General features: G+C 41.5%; 1 protein-coding gene across 18 annotated transcripts in view; it reads right to left on the reverse strand.

The window, feature by feature from the left end:
* Positions 1-20486, reverse strand: part of CSNK1A1 (casein kinase 1 alpha 1) — a gene marked incomplete at its 3' end in the record, with an annotated part of 41217 nt that extends 20731 nt beyond the window's left edge. For 6 of the 18 annotated variants that reach the window (XR_014508776.1, XM_083430915.1, XM_083430916.1 and 3 more), the window contains exons 1-5: positions 19745-20372; positions 18772-18878; positions 6624-6750; positions 5594-5692; positions 3292-3375 (exon numbers count right to left, since the gene is read on the reverse strand). Coding sequence is in view for 15 of the 18 variants with exons in the window: in XM_083430915.1 (XP_083287041.1) it covers positions 3292-3375; positions 5594-5692; positions 6624-6750; positions 18772-18878; positions 19745-19867 (540 nt within the window). Of the gene's footprint in view, positions 1-3291; positions 3376-5593; positions 5693-6623; positions 6751-18771; positions 18879-19744 lie in introns of all 18 variants that reach the window. The other 12 variants (XR_014508775.1, XM_083430909.1, XM_083430910.1 and 9 more) reach the window with 6 other exon arrangements.
* Between the last annotated feature and the right edge of the window lie 296 nt (positions 20487-20782).

A 20782-nucleotide genomic window follows, 5' to 3' on the forward strand; every position in this document is an offset into this window, starting at 1 on the left:
CTGTTCTCCTGGGCCTTCGGCCAATTAAACAATGTAAAAGATAGAAGTAAAGGTATAGGGCCCATGAACGGTTAAGTCCAACCAAAGGTGACTATGGTTGCAGCGCTCATCTTGCTTAAGGCTGAGGGAGTTTGCCCACAAACAGCTTTCCGGGTCACGTGGCCAGCATGACTAAACCACTTCTGGCGCAATGGAACACCGTGACGGAAGCCAGAGCACACGGAAATGCCGTTTAACTTCCCATCGCAGTGGTACCTATTTATCTATTTTGGTGTGCAACCAAACTGCTAGGTTGGCAGAAGCTGTGACAGAGCAATGGGAGCTCACCCCGTTGCACAGATTCAAACCACTAGCCTTCCTATCAGGAAGACAAAGAGGCTCAGTGGTTTTGATCACAGCACCACCCTCTCCCTTTTTTAAACAATCTATAGCCTTTTAAATGGGGTGGGGGGATTTTGTTTTTGTTTTTTACTATGGCAAAAAAAATAATTGTATTTTTATACTGTAAACCACCCTGTGATCTTCAGGCAAAGGGAGGTAGAGAAATTTAATAAATAGAAATAAAATAACAATAATTTATCAGCTTTGGCTCTATGGAGAACAAGTTAGAAAAGACCTATAGACCTATACAGCTGCATCAATATATGTTTAACCATACCTAACTTTTAAAGTGTGCAAATTGTTTAAATTATACTAAGTTTTTAAGTCAGACTTCTATATCAAGTAAGCAGCAGTTCAAACGGGAGAAATAATTCTCCTAAAAACTCTTCAGAAGAGAACACCTGATAGAAAACTAAGTTCTAATATGCAAGTTTTTACTTTTAAAAAAAACCCAAAACTAGTTCAAAGCAGTTGTCTTTTTCAGTTTGCCAATGCCTTTACGGATATACCGTATTTTTTGCACGATAACACTCACTTTTTTCCTCCTAAAAAGTAAGGGGAAATGTCTGTGCGTGTTGTGGAGGGAATGCCTATGGGTGGCATGCCTACGGATTTTCCTCCTCTAAAAACTACCTGTGTGTTATGGTCGAGTGTGTGTTATAGAGCGAAAAATACAGTACTTTGTAATTTATTTTCCTTGGTTTCTACACTTATCACAGTTCAATTGAGGCATACAGCACCAAGAATAAGGACAGCAGCATTTAAAAAGAATTAAGAATTGTTTCAAGCTATGAGCGGATGCAGACAAAAGTTCTCTAATCATCCATCACAAATGAATAACTGGAAGCAACCACATATAGAATGAACTACTGACCCAAATGAGTAATTGTCACAACTTGCAATTTCCACAGTTATCAAATACTACTCTGAATGTCCTCCTCTCTACTAGCATAAATGACAGACTGCTTCACTACAGGTACCAAGATAGGATCTTCAGAGACGCATCTATGATGTAAATCAGGCATCCCCAAACTCAGCCCTCCAGCTGTTTTTGGACTACAACTCCCACCATCCCTAGCTAACAGGACAGGTCAGGGATGATGGGAATTGCAGTCCAAAAACAGCTGGAGGGCCGAGTTTGGGGGTGCCTGATGTAAATGATCAAAATCTTATTATTAAAACTTCTTCTGGACAACAGTTTTACTGATAAATGCAATGGGGAAAAAATGTTCTTGATCTAAATGAAGATGCTATTTCAGGCCGGCAGTTTGGGGCTTTTCCAAAATGCCTCTTTCCATACTAGCACAAAATAGGTGGTCTTCATTTCCATGTGAGTTTTTAGGGGAGAACTCACTTAAAATTACTCTCATAGGAACCTCAATCTTTAGTGAGGCTAGCGCACTAATATATGGCAGATTGGAATACGAGACCCTGCATATTTTTCATCTGCAATACATTCCTTCATTTCTGATAATTTTCACTAACAGAGTGAAGCAATATGCATTAGCAATTTGGATAATGTGAGGCACCCAATTCTGGAGATGAAAACACCCCCTCCCAACCATTTCTGAAAGAGTATGACCCAGTGGCAAAAGGCAGGTGAATGAAAAAACATGGACTTGTTTTCCACACACCCTCTTCCATGGCAATAAACCTTCTGAAGCTCCTTTGCAAAGTTTGCCTCTCTGCTGAGGAGGGTGTTGAAAAGGGATGTTACCAGGCAAGGAATAAGGCTATGGAAGCCAAGCTGCTTCAGTTGCAAGTGGAGTACTATGGGCCAAATTAGACATGGCAATTAGTAATTGAATGAATAGTGTAGGTTTTTATTGTTTTATATTTTGTAGAGGAAGTAGCAGGCCAGGGGGTCCTAATTAGAATCAACTTTGTTTACTTCTCTGCTCCCAGTCCAGACCAGGGACCGACATCTGCACTGGAATAAAAGTTCCCACCAGAGCTAAATTTTCCTGTCCAGCACCAGCTTCCTGATACAAAAGCATCACTAGTCGTAAGTAGTAATATTCATGAGTAGCACCATACTTAAGGCCCAACTCCTCCTTCCCTTTTCAACAACTAAAGTAATTTTAGAGCAAGCTAAGAAGTTAAAACTCTTAAATTGCACAACACCCAGGGCTTACAGTGTAGCTTTGGAAACTAAGTAACATCCATTTGAAGTAGATGTTAATGCTAGCCCAAGAAGAGGCATCATCAAAAGATAATCCATTTTACTTACTGCATTTTCAAAACTTAGGTCTCTAAAGAAGTGGAATAAGGTTCAGCCTTAAAAAGCAAATGAAAAAGCTGCTTAAGACACCTTGTGCCCATTTCTGGGATATAGCAAAGCTTTAAAAAATACAAAACTACCAGTGATCTATGATCAAATAATTCTGTTTAAATGTACCACTGGCAACAAGATGATCCTTGTCCCTTATTCTACATTTGAATAAACCATCAGAGCTACTAATACACAAGGAAGAAGTAGAGTTTGTCTTGAATGTTTCCAGACCCGAAATTCATTTTTTTCAAACAAACATCATGCTGTCAATGAACGGGATAAGAGGCCTCCTACATCCAGATACAGACCATGTACATTTAAGCAGGCATATGCGATTCCCTCACAGCACATCCTCCTTGCTGCTGCATTTTTGAACACAGGGCTATTTCTCAAGAACAAGAACATTAGAGTAGTTAAGTGATACTTAACTTTGTTCACATTTTAACAGACAGCATAAGAACCTTATAGTTTAAACAAGCGCCACAAGGAAAATGTCTTAGTAATGTTACATGTTTGCCAAGTATGTCTGAATAATATGCCAACAAAAGGTGCTTTTTGCAAGTCTACATGTTTTCCGAAACAAAACAAAAACGCATATGAGTTTGGGATTGAGGTTGGAATAGGAGACAGTTTCAGACCTGGTTTAATCCTGAGAAAGATGGGTCCTGAGAAGTACTAACAGTCATGCTTCTTTTCCTCTTCCCCACTGGAGATTCTAAACACTGAACAAACAATAGAGGGTGGCAGTGCATCAAACAGTATTGCTTACATTGCAACAATGGCTGGCGCAGACAGGCAACACCGAGGCGTTAGAGAAAGAATAGGGTAGCCAAATGCCATCCTTCTTCCACCAAGCACTATAGTTTTCCAGAAGAGATAATGTTATAAGGAAAAATTTAGATGTGGCAAGTTAAATTTTGAGCATGAGCCACTTCAAAATGACACTGCCTTGAATAAGGGATAGCAATGGCAACATTTGGCTTTTATAAGAAGGAAATTTGGATATCATGTACAAAAGTATCCTTTGACTCCACAAACTGCCCTTCCCCCAAATGACATGTAGGAAGTAAATCTTCAGTAAGGAAGAGGTAGAAGGCATTTAGTCACCTTAAATTCACTATCATAAGCATGCAGGGCTTATTCTAGCACAGCTCAGAGATGATCTTATGCTAGAAGTGAAATCACGCCTAAATATGTAATTAAGAACAAATTTGAGAAATGCAGCATTCCAATTTTAATCACTACATTTTAAATTCATTTATATTGAAAAAAATCTAGTGGAACAAGATTACCATAACAAGCTATCCTACTGCAACTGGTATGTTTTGAAAGAATTCATGAAAGATACAAAATGTTTACCTCCATTTTTGCTACAAGAAGAAAACTGCATACTATATCTAAAACCAAACTTCAAAAGACAGAAAGAGAGAGAGCGCTGCTATTTACACAGACCTAAAGCAAAATTTTATTTAAATTCTGCTTAGATTAAACCAAGGGATTTAGACTCCTATGTCCAGCATTATTTGAAATGTTAAATAGTGGGCATCTGCTTTCCATTTAAGTATTTGGTACAGACTCCAAGTGCCTCCCTAGGAATGAGAAACGGGATGCGGTTTACATCTTCCAATATGATCCTAACAAACTCACCTAATAAAAGCACAACAGCATTTTCCCGGCTATTCTTTCACTTCAAAGAAAATCAAGGAGCTACAATGCCAGCCCACTACAACTGTCAAGAGTGTGGAGAAAGGGACTCAAAAGAAGAAAAAATGCATTAACTGGTTTAATTGTTCTTGCTATATTTCCAGTTCTTGCCAGAAAGTTAAAGAATTGGATTGCATTAGGGAAACAGAATGTTAAGAGTGCAAAATTTAGAGATAGATGAAATTTAACAGGAATAGGATTACAGGAAGGCATTTTACCTTATTTTTGAGTGCTGCTGTTTTTTCTCACCCCACCTCCCCAATGTTCCTAACTGGTGTACTGTAACTCCTTTAAAACAGAATTCAACAGTGACGGTGGTTGTTTTGTTTTTTGGTTCTAAAGTAATGGTCCCAAGTTGGCATCCATACAGGCAAACAAAGGTAACATTTTATAGCTAGTAGTATCTGAAGAGTCAACACTGAAGGCCTATGAAGAACCAGGTGGGTATCTTGCTCCCAATAAAATAATCAATCACATACATTTGTCCTGCACTTAAGAATTTCTATCCAACAGCATGCTTAATGCACTGCCAATGCTGCCTGTCTGTCCAAGCTCAATGTAGTTTAATGAATTTTAATCCCACAGTCTAGTCAAGAAAAAAATCCAACAAAGACATGCATCTCCAGCTAAATTAATAAATCATCCCCTTCTAGTAAAAAAAAAAAGTTACAGTACTTTAAGTCTGTGACTGTTATTCTATATCTACACTAACTGCACTTTGAACTTTCACAGGCTTGTGAAAGCAAAGGAAGCAGTTAAGTCAACAGGCTTGTGTTACTATTAGAAGTCAATGGTTTCTCTATAGATTGGTTACAGCCAATTTTAATATCTAGGTAGCTGGTAGTAAAGGCTTCACCATGCTGGCCTAAATGCAATTGAGAAAAAGAAATCGCAGTTTATGGTAAGCGGTGCTATTGCAACTCATGGGTTCTGAATGATCAACAGTATCACTGAACAGAGTGAACTTGCATACTCAATTATAAGTCCATTAGACAACATATTGATTTATATCCTTAAATTCCATAATTAAAATATGGCCAAAGGTTGGGGCCATAGCTCACTTCTGCATTTAGCACTATGATTGAAATTCCTATCTGTTGCCAAATAATTGACAGATGTCAGCAAATAATTGACATGTTTAGCAATGGCAAGAAATTAATTCAAGCTGCACAGCATTTCCATGAACTGCCATTTCAGCATCCTCCATTCTTTCATGCAAAAAAGTATTAGACTAACCTTATTACAGTGACGCCCGATACCCATTAGGAAGTTATCTGGTTTAATGTCTCTGTGTATAAAATTCTTTGTATGCACATATTCAATTCTACTGATCATCTGTGAACAAAAGAAAAATTACCAAGATTACAAAGCTTTTCAAGCAACAATAACTTAGGCATGAATCTAAGCATGTTTTGGCTATTACCTGCATTGTTGCTAATCTTTATGAACCCAAAGACTGCATGTTGGTAGCCAAGAGTTGGTGCGACCACACCCACTCTCACCCTCTTGTGTACACAAACACACACCACACATGGTTTGTCCTCAGCTAATCCATGCAAATCAGATGAGATTTGGGGGGGGGGGTTGGGGGGGTGTTATTGCCTCTTCCTGTTCATCAAATGATTGGGGGAAATGTAAAATGCACTGCCATCAAGGTACTGGGGTGTGCAGAGGGGTTGAAACTTTTCCAACTATCCTAGCACTTTGTTTTCTTTTTCTGCTGCCATAATTGTTGGAGGGTCCAGAAAAAAACTGCTTGGGTAACAAGAGCAGGCCCATGCTGCAGATCTGTTGATTCTAATGAATCTTATTGAAGCCTTCTGTGAATGTTGGCTTTACTATTTCCTATTTCATTCAGCTTCTGTTTACCATGAATTAACTGAGAAATATAGCTACAATAGGCTCTTGGCCTGAGAAAAGTGAACTACTGCACTATTTTGGATGATCTTCCTAGCCAAAGATGCATGCATTACTTCAGTCTTATACAATTAATATGAAGACTGCAAGTAAAGATATGAGGCAAAACTCTCAATTTAGTTGCTTGCATGGCTCCATTAAACAGTTTCTAGAATTCTAATATTGTGTTATATACATTAAATAATCTGCTACTATCACTATTCCTTTTTCTTTCTATCATTTTTGTTTCTATATTCATTTGAGTACATGTAATAACAAGTCATACAGTCTGACCTACTTGAAAGAATGAAAAGAACAGCATTTTAAGGCACTGTAATAGCCATTGTGTAATGTTTGCAGATTTACATACCTGGTCTGCTAACATAAGTACTGTTTTCATTGTGAACCTTCGAGAACAAAAGTTGAAAAGATCCTCAAGGCTGGGTCCAAGAAGATCCATGACTAGAACGTTATAATCTTTCTCTTGACCATACCACCTATAAAGAAGCAGAAATGGTTAGGATAGATTGAATGTAACCAAACATAATGTTCATAGTTTGTTTCAGAAAATACTTATTTTCTGAATATTGTTTTCTTAATATTTAATGAATCCCACTTTTGTAGATGTATTTTTCCATACAACATTTTAAAATCTGACAGTTGGTTATGGTTTACAAAGCACACACGATGCCACATAATGCAGTCAAGAGTCAGCATTGCTGGGTAATTTGCCAATCCCTGGAGCCTCCTGGCCCTGTTCCTCCTCCTCACTAGCACAGCAGAAGCTAGACCATAAGGATTTATATGCTGGCTTTGGGAGCATAGACCTCATAAGGCAGCAAAAAAAGTCAAGGTGAACTAAGATATGTAAAAGAATACAGATTCTTAACTATAAGGTCTCAGTGGCATTAAAAGCATTGTTAAAATGCCAGACTGGATGAAATAAATCCTCAAGGTATGTTTGAAGGCCTGTACGGAAAGCTCCCTTTCCCATTCATAGGCAGCTCTGCTAACTGCAGGGCCACAATCAAGAAGGCTTTATCCCTTGTGCCTACCATCTTAATGTCTGGGCAGTCACAGAGGTCTCCACAGTTGATCTTAAACAAGAATGATTGTTTAGGTGAAGGCAGTCCTTTAGATAAGGGACCCCTAAACTGATTTTAAAGGTTAAACCCAGCAATGAGACAATGAAAAGGAGCAGTAGCTTTGCACACCTTGACCTCCCTCTCCCACACACCCCTCTGGAAAATGGTGCTGACTAAGCCCAGAGAAGCAAGTAAATGGGCATCAACAACAGGAGTAAGGAGGACCCACTGCGAGCATCTCTCCTTAAGGACCCTCTAAAATCTAGAATTATCATGGCAATGTAGTTAGATTGCATCTAGTGGTTTCAGTTTAACCAAATCAAAACACTGATCCTTTCAACTGCTGAAGAGCAACAACATATGCACAGTGAAATCACTTTCAGGAAGCGGCCCTAGATGCATATGTAACAACATTCAGGCATTTTATCTTTCTCCAACACTCTCTAGAATTGAGAAACTACCATGGCAGCAACATTTGGTATACGCAGAAAGGTCACACTGTAGAGTCACTTAGAAATGGGAACAGACAATTGATAGTCTAAAAATCTGTGTACAAAATAGTTTCAATCATTTCTTTTTTAAAATTGAGGAGTCTAACTACTTGGAGAGCGTAAATTGCACACAGCTGGGAACACACCATAGCAAAGACCACAATACAATACCAATCTGAAATGCAATGCTGAATTCTATGAAAGAGTAAAATAGTGTCTGAACGCAGGGAGGCACACCAATGAAGACTTTATGAATGGGTAAAAAATAAAAGCAAGGTCAACATTTCTGAAATCACTATCTCAACTTGCCCTCTACAGACAGAAAGAGCAACAAATCAAGATGGGCATAATAAAATTATTGGCACCAGCAGAAGACAACATATACTAAGGTCAGTTGAAGGAAAATACGTAAGTGAAGGCTGTATGTTTGAAAACTGGCAAGATACAGCTAGTCAACTGACTTTTAAGTTAGCCTTCACAAGCAGCTGGCACTTGAGGAACCAAGAGGCTCTTTGTCTTGTGGGAATGCAGACACTCAACCCTAGATGCTCCTTAGATGCTCATGTATCTAGAGAAGCAGAGGGGGAAATTACCTTTGGGATTCATACAGGTATTACTTATAATTCCTTCTAGCAATGATTCAAAACTTCCTATACGTACTCAGTATCATGCAAAATTGCATGAGGTATTAACATATTACGTATACTACAGAAATATGTGTGTGTGTGTGTGTGTGTGTGTGTGTATATAAAATTTTAAAAGACCAATAGCACCTTAGAGACCAAATTTGTTCTTGGTATGAGCTTTCGTGTGCATGCACACTTCTTCAGATGCTACAGATAGATATTGGTCTAAAATTTACAGATGCTCAGAAACTCTTCAGGAAAAAACCTTAAGAGGGGGAACTCCCCCTCCCACAACTGCATAAGACCACTATGGCACAAGAAGTTGAGACAGAATTGGGGGAGGGGAGAACAGACAACTGGGTGGGAGGGGGAAATGGAGTGACTGAAAAGAAAGGTGAGAGGTAGAGACACTAAAGCTGGGGTAGGCAACCTAAGGCCTGGGGGCTGGATGCGGCCCAATCGCATTCTCAGTCTGGCCTGCGGATGGTCCAGGAATCAGCGTGTTTTTACATGAGAAGAATGTGTGCTTTTATTTAAATTGATCTCTGGGTTATTTATGGGGCATAGGAATTCGTTCATATATTTTTTTCAAAATATAGTCCAGCCCACCACATGGTCTGAGGGATAGTGGACCGGCCCACGGCTGAAAAAGGTTGCTGACCCCTGCACTAAAGTATACAAAGGTTAGACAGACCATCACATTCTCTGGGTAGGTCACTTCCAGGATAAGAAGAATAAACTATTTAAGTGTCTCAAGAGATGGAATTGAGAGCTGTCTGTAGACATCAATTGATAAATCAGTTCTAGGATTGGGCATGAGTCAATCTTTCCACAAACAAAAAACTAGAAAGGGATGGGCTGTCCCAGAGCAGCCCAGTGAGGACTAAATGAAGTCAGTGGGCATGGAAGATCAACTCAGGATTCAAGGCAATGTTTAAAACATCTTAAAACATTTACATTTGTGGCATAGATTTGCCACTGTACTTATCACTATATTTGAGTATATGGGATAAGGGGAATAATATGCAGAGTAAGTTTTAACTTACACAATACTCACATCTTAAATGCATCTCTAGCAACTTTCAGACAGGCAGAAAGTGTGACTGACAATAGTGATTTCACCATGGGTTTATATTTAAATGGCATCAATTACATGTACTTCATGTTTACCTAAATAAAACACTGAAAGGGCTAGTGAAAGTAAAATGTATCCAACTGAGACCATAAACTAACACTGAATTTTTTGAAACTATTGTGATTATCCAGATATAGTGGTACCTGTAGTTACGGACTCAATCCGTTACAGAGTGCCATTCACACCCCGTAAAGTCCGTGGCGAAACCCGGAAGTGTGCCGCATTTGCAAGCCAAAAAGCTGAAACATGAACCTAACGCAACACGAGGTATAACTGTACTAACATTGAAAGCAGAAGAAAATGTGATGTTTACTTGTGTTCAAATAGTACTTCAAGCGGGACACGGGTGGCGCTGTGGGTTAAACCACAGAGCCTAGGACTTGCCGATCAGAAGATCGGCGGTTCGAATCCCCATGACAGAGTGAGCTCCCGTTGCTCGATCCCTGCTCCTGCCAACCTAGCAGTTCAAAAGCGCGTCAAAGTGCAAGTAGATAAATAGGTACCGCTCTGGAGGAAAGTAAACAGCGTTTCCGTGCGCTGCTCTGGTTCGCCAGAAGCGGCTTAGTCATGCTGGCCACATGACCCGGAAGCTGTACACCGGCTCCCTCGGCCAATAAAGCGAGATGAGCGCCGCAACCCCAGAGTCAGCCACGACTGGACCTAATGGTCAGGGATCTCTTTACTACTTCAAGCACTTTTTCTTATACTTTTAACATAACACAAAGTCTAGACAGTAAAGTCAGAAGTCAAACACAAAACGCACCCAAACTCTAAGGCGTGACAACTATCCTTTGAAGGTAGTTGCACAATTAAACCACATATTTCAGCAATGCAAGCTAGTAAAGCCATACCTCATTTTGCTTAATTCTGCCTTGCAACTAGCCATCTAGCAAGAGGCAATTGTGGGTCAGAATGCATGCACAATAAGATATCAGTCATTGATACTGTTGGAAAAAACACAGTAATAAACCAGAGCAGGCTACTGTCTCAATGCATCTACAGACTAGTTTACATGAAACTTCCCTATACATGCCATCAAATGGAGAACTGACTGAAATTCAGGGAAACAATATTAATTGTGGCTCTTTAGCCCATAGCTTATCTTGGAAGGAAGGAGTGGTAAAAGGCAATGCATTTCCAACCTTTTCTCCCTCCAACACACTGAGCAGCTGCTCTCATTCTGTTAACAAAGGATTTAGCCTTACACAACAGAACTTCCCCCTCCTGCACACACACCCTGGGGGAAACTCCAGAACAAACTGGGGGGGGGGGGGTGAGAGGGAAAAGTTCCACTGTGCAAACAGAAATCCTTCCACTAATGGAATGAATGACTTAGCACTACTTTGGATACAAGCCTAAGTGGGGGGAAGAGAGGGCATAGTGTGAACACTTGGTGAAACCTTCAGAAGCTAGGTTAATGCTTTGCCAAAGAAAGAAAGCTTAGTTAGGTCTGATCAGCACCTGGAACCAAGACCTATATTACCTATGTAACCCTATGTATCTACTCCTGAAATTCATGATAGAGAAGAGGAGTTTGGATTTGATATCCTGCTTTATCACTACCTTAAGGAGTCTCAAAGAGGCTAACAATCTCATTTTCCCTTCCATGAGGTGAGTGAGGCTGAGAGACTTCAGAGAAATGTGACTAGCCCAAGGTCACCCAGCAGCTGCATGTGGAGGAGCAGGGAATCAAACCCAGTTCACCAGATTACAAGTCCACTGTTCTTAACCACTACACCACACTGGCTCATCATATATTTAACAAAATAGTCTTCTTTTTAAAAAGGGTAACTCGAGGAAGTTAAACATGATTAATTTGCAAGCATGCTTCTCTGCTAAGGTGAATCTGGAATAGCAAAAATGCACAGTGTTCAAAACTCCCATTGTTCTAGGCACATTTTGCAACAGGGAATTTCATTAGCACAAGCTCTTTCTGAGCTCTGGGTGCAGTACTGCACCTAAGATTTCAGGTTAAAACTGCATAGTGGAAGTAAAGGAGGAACTTTTTCTGCCTCCCCACTTCCAGCTACTCTCTGTGGAGAAGAGACCCTCTTAAAAATATCGGGGGGTGGGGGCAGGGGAAAGACTAGACCATGAGAAAAATGAACATAATATTTTAGCTGCAGTTCATTCATTTTCAGCTTTGTATTCTTGTTATTAAATAGCGTGCCTAGACATTCCGTTGTTGCGCCCGTAATCTACGCTTAAGGTGCCATTTAGTTCCTAGCTTTCATATCCCTGGTTCTAACACCAGAAATGCTTTGTCTCCATCACCTGGGCTGTTTGGGCAATCTATCCCCTTCCCCTAAACAAGGCAATAGCTTAGTTGGTTAGACTGCTGATAACATCACACTTGTGGGCTCAATCCTCATATGGGACAGCTGCATATTCCTGCATTGCAGGGGGCTGGACCAGATGATCCTCATGGTCCTTTCCAATTCTATGATTCAATTATTCCCGGAGCCAATTATTCACTTCTGCAAATGGAGATGATGCACTTTTGACCCCTCAATTTATGCATTCCTATGTATTTCACATTTGTATGACCAGGAACAGAAAAACCTGGGACACCTAGCAGTGTACATTAGCCAGGTACATTTTGGTAGTGGTATTGTGACTACGTGGAGATTTCTGGGTGCCAGGTTGGTGACCAGAGTTTAAAAACCTCTGCCTTAGTCCATAGTTAATACCACTTCCATTTTCAGTTTGTGCGTTTCTCCTTCCTGCATACTGGGACAAGTGAATTGTTGTAAGAACAAGCCACAGTCAAGCAATGTAGTTGAGATCATAGAATTGTAGTGCTGGAAGGGACCCCAAAGTTCATCTAGTAAAGGCAAGGTAAAGGACCCCTGGACAGTTAAGTCCAGTTGAATTCGACTATGAGGTGCGGCGCTCATCTCCGCTTTCGGGCAGAGGGAGCCGGCATTTGTCCATGGACAACTTTTCCAGGTCATGTGGCCAGCATGACTAAACCGCTTCTGGAGCACGGAACACCGTGACAAGTGCCAGAGTGCATGGAAACGCTGCTTATCTTCCCACTGCAGCAGTACCTATTTATCTACTCGCACTGGTATGCTTTTGAACTGCTAGGTTGGCAGGAGCTCACCCCATCACGAGGATTTGAACCACCGACCTTATGATCGGCAAGCCCAAGAGACTCAGTGGTTTACACCACAGCACCACCCGGGGTCATCTACTTCAACTCCCTGACAAAAGGGCATTCACTTATGATGGCAGTAACCTAGATTTAAGGTGCCACTTGGCACCTAGCTTAAATATCTGAGTTTCTAACAATGGCACCTAGTCCTCAAGCCACCTAAAAAATTGCCACTGGCACTTAAGAATGTTTAAGAACTAGTTCACAGTCAATGAATTTGAAACATTTCATTCAAGTTGTCCTTATGACAATTTTCCAAAATTATATGGACATATGAGATTTAGAACCAATCCCACCATTGTTTTGTTTTTTTTACAAACCTATTTTAAGAGAAAAAACAATATTTGATAGCCTTTATTCAACTGCCATAAGCAAAGGTACACAGACAGTTTTTGTAATGAAAATGCATCTTAACCCAAACCAATCAAAAGTTAGGTGCCGTGACTCCACCTTTTCAAAATTGTCCATTTAATGCCTTCCCTCTGGTCAGTTTGAAAGAGTTCTGTACAGTCATACCTCTTCTTGCAAACACTTCATGTTGCTTTTTGGGGGATAAGAACATGGCAAACCCGGAAGTGTTTACTTCCAGGTTTTGCCGTGCGCGCACGCACAGAAAAGTTCTGCACAGTTCGCTCATGTACAGAAGCGCTCTATCGTGCTTCAAACATGCACAGAAGCCCCACTCTGGTTACAGACTTTTCGGGGTGCAAACAGCACCCCGGAACGGATCGAGTCCGCAACCAGAGGTACCACTATAGTTTTGTTTCTTATGATGAAATGGTAGCAAATAGGATAACCATAGAACAGGGCCCAAGATTCAAAGGTCAGCTTAAACACACACACAAAATCCCTAAAATGCAAATCCTTATGTTATGCGGAAGTCAGTTCCTAGAGTTTCCAAAGCAACTTATCAAACAGTGCTAGGAGTAGGTTTCAGAAAGGGATGGGGTGGGGTTATTTCAGAAATCCTTTCATACATACAAAGCATGTTGTGCAGCCTTTTTGACCATGGCCTGTGACAAGTCTGTATGTAGCAAGAAATTGCCCTGATGCTCCTAAGGACAGAACAAGGGGGACCTGCAAAAGGAGTGTTGCTGTATGGAGTGTTCCTGTTCAGGGTTACAGCCAGATATACCCTCTTCCACTATATTCCCCTCCAATTGCCTCCCAAAGATGCTCTGTGGCCAATGAGCATGCTTAGCCATCACTGTCCTGTTGGTATGTGTGTGGATTGTCCCTCTCATATTCCTTACGGATTGTTTGTACATCTGCAAACCCTGTGGTTTCTCTGATCATACTGATACCTCCCCTCTTGTTTATCATGGGCCCTGCTTTTGCTAAAGTCCTATCAATATTAACCAGCTCAGTTTGCTTTTAGGAGAGACAAATGTTTCTAACAGCAAAGTTTAGAGTCTATAATCAAACTAACATGATTTTCATTCTGATATTAGTTCTCTACAGGCACTCTCTTACATTACATAAAAACATGAGGGGGGATGCAAAGACAAGTCTCTTGTTTGACAAGATTTTACTAGACTATGATTTAGACTTTCAAAATTTTTTGAAGTATTTATGAATACCTTTTCTGCCCACAAGCAGCTATAATTTGTAAAAACAGTATAAAGACATCAGTTAAAACTAAATAAAACTTAACACCACAAAACTACAAAGTTGAATTTAAAATCCATCAAAAGCCAAACAAAGCAAAACAGTATTTAAAAAGGTAAAGGGACCCCTGACCATTAGGTCCAGTCGTGACCAACTCTGGGGTTGCAGCGCTCATCTCACTTTATTGGCCGAGGGAGCCAGCGTACAGCTTCCAGGTCATGTGGCCAGCATGACTAACCCGCTTCTGGCGAACCAGAGCAGCGCACGGAAACACCGTTTACCTTCCCGCCGGAGCGGCACCTATTTATCTACTTGCACTTTGACGTGCTTTCGAACTGCTAGGTTGGCAGGAGCAGGGACCGAGCAATGGGAGCTCACCCTGTCGCGGGGATTTGAACCGCCGACCTTCTGATTGGCAAGTCCTAGGCTCTGTGGTTTAACCCACAGCACCACCCGTGTCCCAAAACAGTATTTAGGGTTTGCCTAAAGTTAGGAAAAGATGGTGCCAACCTGACCTCCAAGGAAGGCAAGTTTCACAATTGGGTGCTGGTACAGAAAAGGCCCTGTCCTGGGTATCCATCAACCTAGCCTCCCTTTGTGGTGGCACATACAATATGGTCACTGATAAAGACTGTTAATTTTGGACAGGAGGCCATCTTTCAGATATCAAGTATTGGTATTTGTGAATTGTGTTGTGTTATATTGGGTTGAAACCTGTCTAAGTTAGTTGCATTAGGGTCCTACTGAAAACTGTATGAAATGTTAGTTAAGACTTAAGTCACAGTTATTTCACTGGAAACAAAGTGCAACTAAATTTTAATCCAAGCTATCATTCATCAAGCCAGTTAATCATTTGCAAAAATAATATAACAAAAAACATACTGGAAAACCTGTTCAGTTTCTCCAACACAAACTATTTGCTGCAAGAATAATCTAAGAGCCCATATGCTTTCTTGTGCTTCATGTATTCTACATGTGAGGAACAGAGCTGTCTTATTACTGATCTTTTAAGTCACTCTCGGAACTTTGGGCTAAAGAATGGAGTAAAAGTGTTTTATTGACAGATAATCAATAAAATAAATCAGAAATTTCAAAGCAGAGCCATAATGCCAACCAAATCAATGGAGGCAAAAATAAATAAATAAATAAATAAATAAATCACAAATTCATTCATCCAGGTGATGTACTTCAATGTTTTTTAAAGAAGTGGAATGGACCTCTAAGGCCATCTGGTTCAACCCTAGCTGATGAACACTACAGCATTCCATGTGGTACAGCCTGTGGAAGGAGCCCACCACTTTCCAGGGCAGCCTGTTCCACTGCCAAACTGTGCTAACCACAGGTGCAGAACTCAAACCATGATCTGAACATCTAGTTGCACATGCAGTTATTCCTAATGTTTAGCTGAAATCACCTTTCATGTAATGCAAACCCTTTGGTTCGGGTCCTACTATCTGAAGCAACAGGAAACAGGCTCAATCCAATCATGTGACAGCCCTTTGATGTATTTGAAGAGATACCATATTGCCTTTTAATTGTCTCTTTTCCAGACTAAACATACCCAACTCCATTAACCTTCACCATCCAGTTTGATTTCATTTTCTAATCTCTCAGAATCATGCAGCTATAGTTTTTAACTTCATATTCAAAGTGCAGCAGCCTCTGGAGGCAGAGCAACAATAACTGTCAATTTAGACATCACATCACATCCATTAGCACTGGCCATTTGGCCTGCTGGTCTGCCAACTGACTGAAATCATGCTTTTGCCAATTCAGACAATATGCAAAATTACAGTCTTCCTTTAATCATAGTTTGAACCATCTTCAGCCATTAGCTACACATGGGGTGGATAACCTGTTCCCTTTCATTTGTTCTCAGGCTCCAACTTCCATTACCCACCATAGCCAATGGTCAGGGATGATGTCCAGCAACATCTGGAGAGTCACAGATTAGCAAGCCCTGAATTATGCAATGATCACAAGTGCATGCCATGGTAATCAATGTTTGAAATTTGCCAGGAGCATTTTGCGCCTGGTTATCGGCCATTTGCAGCCAAATGAAGATGCCCGGGCAACAGGATGACACCTGCCATCTCCAGCAACTGGGGGTGCAAGCCTGGGGAACCTTGGATCTTAACTGTTTTCATACACTAGCAACACATCCAACAAAATTATATTGTATTTTATCTGCACAATCATAATGAATTTCAGGAACCAAATAGCTGTATTGAAAAATATTACTTTTGAGGCATCTAGCACCAAAACTGCAAGTTGGCATTCTGTTTTGGAAACTGTTACCCTGGTTTAAGGAGCCATTTGGTGCCTAGCCATATCTGAGTTTTTAACACTGATGGTAATCCAACAAATCACAGTAACCCAAGAACATTCCTTGACCTATCATTGCAGTTTGCTTGGTGCCAATGAATCATAAGCTGTGATTCAGATGTAACACTAAGCAGGGGATCATAGTTTGCTTCCACCCAACACAAGCACAATGGAGAAAATTAGGCACAATTGGCTTGTGCACAGGTAGCCATAGTTTATAGCTTACAATGTGAAAACACAACCAGCATGCAAACAAAGACGACAACAAAAACTTCAATGATTACTTCTGAAATGAAAAAACATTTGCCTCAGCAAACATTCCATATCCTCATAATAATTTATCATCACTCAACCGAATCAATTTCCTTTACTGAAAAAAGTCACAAATTACTTCATTATATACATTTATGGAATTGGGTGGCTAAAGTATATTCTGCATTTCCTAAAAATATACTTCCCTTAATGTTTTGTTATTTAAAAACAAATGCCAGGTTTAATAAAGCAAAAAGTAAAATTTAAACAATTAAACTAAAAAACAGCCTCACTAACCAACAAGTAACTTCATACAAATCCAGTGGTTTTTAAATAACATCTACAGTTCTTTATAAATAAATACTGGCTTTCAAAGCAAGATCATCCAATTTTCAGCAAAAATTTAAATAATATGATCTGCATCTAAGCACAGGCCTGAACAGAATCTTATCAAAAGTGAAAACTCCATCAACAGAATGCAGAACAGCCAAATCTATTACGTAATAAATGCAGCTTTATTCCTACAGTTGCACAATGTAATTAAATCTGGGGGGCAGTTGCTTCATACAAGTATGTCATTGAATAATTCTGTATCCATTCAGTAAAGGACTTATGTAGGTTACAACATGGCATTGTAGTTTATGTAGTTCACAAACTTCCAACAGCAGAAGCCTCTTATGACTAAGGCATCAACATTTCTTACCGGTTTACAATTGCAACCCAGTTTTTAACTACTTAGAGAACTGAACTGGAACATCTACAAGAAGTGCCTTTACTAAGTTTATTTTCTGCTTACACATGATTCACTTTGATTATGAGGTACAAATGCCAGAAGTCACAGCACAACATACAGAAGTGAAATGTAAGAGTTCAGAATATCCAGCCATTTCAAAAAAGATGAATAGAATAACCATCCTAAATTGAATCCATTTACTGTAGTCTCTCCACTTGCCAAACTTATTACTAACAACATTTGTAAGCAAAACCCAATCAGATTATTTTTTCAGATAGACAAGGTATTTAACAGCACTGCCTGATGTTTTAGAGCACCAGTAAAGAGCTGCTAAGAGTCTTGACTCAGAATCTTTTCCTTTGTACAAATTTTTTTTAAAGTGCTTTTTATGAGTTTCACAATAGAAAAGCAGAGACTGAGCCGCTACTTTATTTACTCTCCCACTAGCTACTAGTTCCCTCCAGTACAAGACTGGGAACCTCTCAAGTAGATCTCACAATGAAATTCCATTTTCAAAGGAGAATAAAAGGAAGGAAGGTGATTTAAGCAGCAGTGCATAATTAAGAGCTCAGTGAGGCATACGTCGTCAGCAACTGTAAGGGGCTTCCACTTTCTGCACTCTTCCTTCCCTCCCCACTCCTCAGAAGCCCCAATCTTTCAAGATACAATACTGATGGTAGGGAATGGGAGCGAGATGGGAAATGAAAGAAATATATTCCACTTCTTGGGAATGTTTAAGTACTGACATCCGCCATTTTCTGAGCAGAGGAGGAAGACATGTTGGAACAAAAACACAAAAGGGAGCAGCCATTTCCACTGTTCTATTCCAATCCTCAGAGTAACCAGTACCCTGTTTCAACTACTGCCATATTCTCAAGTGCTAGATAATTTTGTTGGTGCAGAGATGGGGAAGGGAAACAAGCAGCTGGCAGAGAAGGATCCTTCAAGATCTTTTTCTCTAGATGCAACTTGCTACCACTCATAATAAGGCTTATTTCAGGCAACATATATGTATCACTTCCTCTAGCAGTGAAAAACAAAATACATTCATCCTTTGGGGAAAAGAGATAATGACTACTTTATCTCCCAAGAGCTATAATTCTTACCGTATGTGAGGGATGCCAACTCCCCCTTGGAGAATCTTGTATAGTTTGCTTTCATATAGCAGCTGGGGATGTCTGGCCTTCTGAGACTCCAACTTCACAGCTACTTCCTGCAGTGAAGAGGGAATATGGGTCAGAGATCCTATTGGAGCAAGAGGACTGCATTTCTTCACTACAGCATATTTGAGGGCATGGGAAAGCCTTCCACAGGAATATCCTGGTAAGTGACAAGCTCCGCAAACATATTCCACACAGTGCCGACTTCTGTAAATATCCATCCTAGGGATACTAACACTAATCCATTATTCCCAGAAAGTGTTTAAACACTTAGATGAAGGTGCCTTCATTGCCTCTTGAACAAGGTAATTGTGAATGCAAGAAATGAGCTTAGGTGCAGTTTCTCTACAGATCACATAAGGATCCCCCCCTCAACAATACAAACGGCCTCTTTATCCATCTATTGCCTGGCGTTTTATGTACTACAAACACTACTAAGCTAACAATTAAGAGTCGGGGGGGGGGGGGGAGAGAAATTTTTCAAAACTGAACCAAGCATTGCAGACTCATCACTGCCAAGACAGGACGGAAACCCTATTACAAAAATACAAATCAAAACCCTACACCGTGAAGGTGCTTATTATGATTTGTCACGATCGTGTCCTTCCCACCCACAAAAAGAACCTAAGAAATAAGTTCCAAAATAAAAAGGAGGGAAAAGTCCGACGCTAATATCTATAAACGACTAAAGCGGAGAGGCGGCGAAGGAGAAGTCAGAAACGGCCCTCGACATAAGGGCGAAGTGGGGGCGGGCAGGCTTTGTGGCAAGAGAGTCCGGGGAGCTTTTCCTGGCGCTTTTCCCCCGAGTTGATGTTCTGCCAGGCAGGGGGGAAAGGAGCGAGAAGCGACCCCTCTTCTCTGACGCGACGGGGGAAGAGAGGGGGGGGGAGAAGAGGCCCGGGCGCCCGCCGGCCCTTACCTCCCCGTTGGTGATATTGATGGCCAAGTATATGTCCCCGAAGGAGCCCGAGCCGATCTTCCGCACCAGCTTGTATTTGCCCCCGACGATGAACTCGGCCTTGGAGCCGCTGCTGCTCGCCATGGCGACCGAGGGAGAGCGCGAGCGGGGAGGGGGGAGGAGGGGGGGCTTGTTCACACGTCGAGCGCCCGACTGCCGAGTTTCTCCTCAAGGAGCTCCTGCTACGAAAAAGCCAGGATTTCGAGGGGTCTGTCGGTGGGAGGAAGAAGAAGAGGGGGGAAGTGTGTGGAGGACGGGGGGGAGGGAGGACTCCGGTCCCCGAGGCTCCGTTCGCAACCAGGCCCCTTTGTAGGAAGCGGACGTCCCCCTCCACACGCTTCCGCGGCTGTCAGCGCTCTCTTTGCCCTCTCAGGAAAGGCAGCCCTGAGGGCTGGGAAGGGAGGGAGAAGCTCGAGCGGATCCGGCTGCCGCCGCCGCCGCCTGGCGCTTCATTCGGCCGCCGCCGCCATCTTGTCTCTCTCTCTCTTGCTCTCGCTCTCTTTCTCTCTCTCGCTGCTGATATCCAGGACACAAAATGCCTCCAGCCCGCGACCGACGCTTCTTCACCGCGCAGAGCACTCTGGGAAACAGGGGAGGAGAAGCGTCTCTCTGCGCATGCGTTTCCCGGAGGGAGGACAAGCAGGAAGTGTGCGTGATCTTAACGGCTTGGAAGGGATCGGCTGGTTTGGCGCATGCGCAGGAAGGCGCGGGTTGTGTTTGCCCCCCCTTAAGAGTAGACCCGCCCGTTAAGTACTGTAGGCAACGCTTTGAATTACGCAGTTTTCATCACGCCACACACGGGGTTGGGAGGGGCAGGGGGGGACAAGAAAGAAAGAAAAGTTTAATATAGCGTATAGTCCAAGAGAGGCTTCTCGAAGTGACTGAAGCAACCGCTTCAAGCCCTTATACTGTAACTGGAATGTGCCAGGTGTGCGCGGCTTGATCGTTTGCTTTTTATCGCGTTCATTCTGCATGGAATTCGGGATGGCGTACGTGTCT

The sequence above is a fragment of the Podarcis tiliguerta genome, assembly GCF_965153285.1.
Source record: "Podarcis tiliguerta genome assembly, chromosome: 2".
Classification (NCBI taxonomy): domain Eukaryota; kingdom Metazoa; phylum Chordata; class Lepidosauria; order Squamata; family Lacertidae; genus Podarcis; species Podarcis tiliguerta.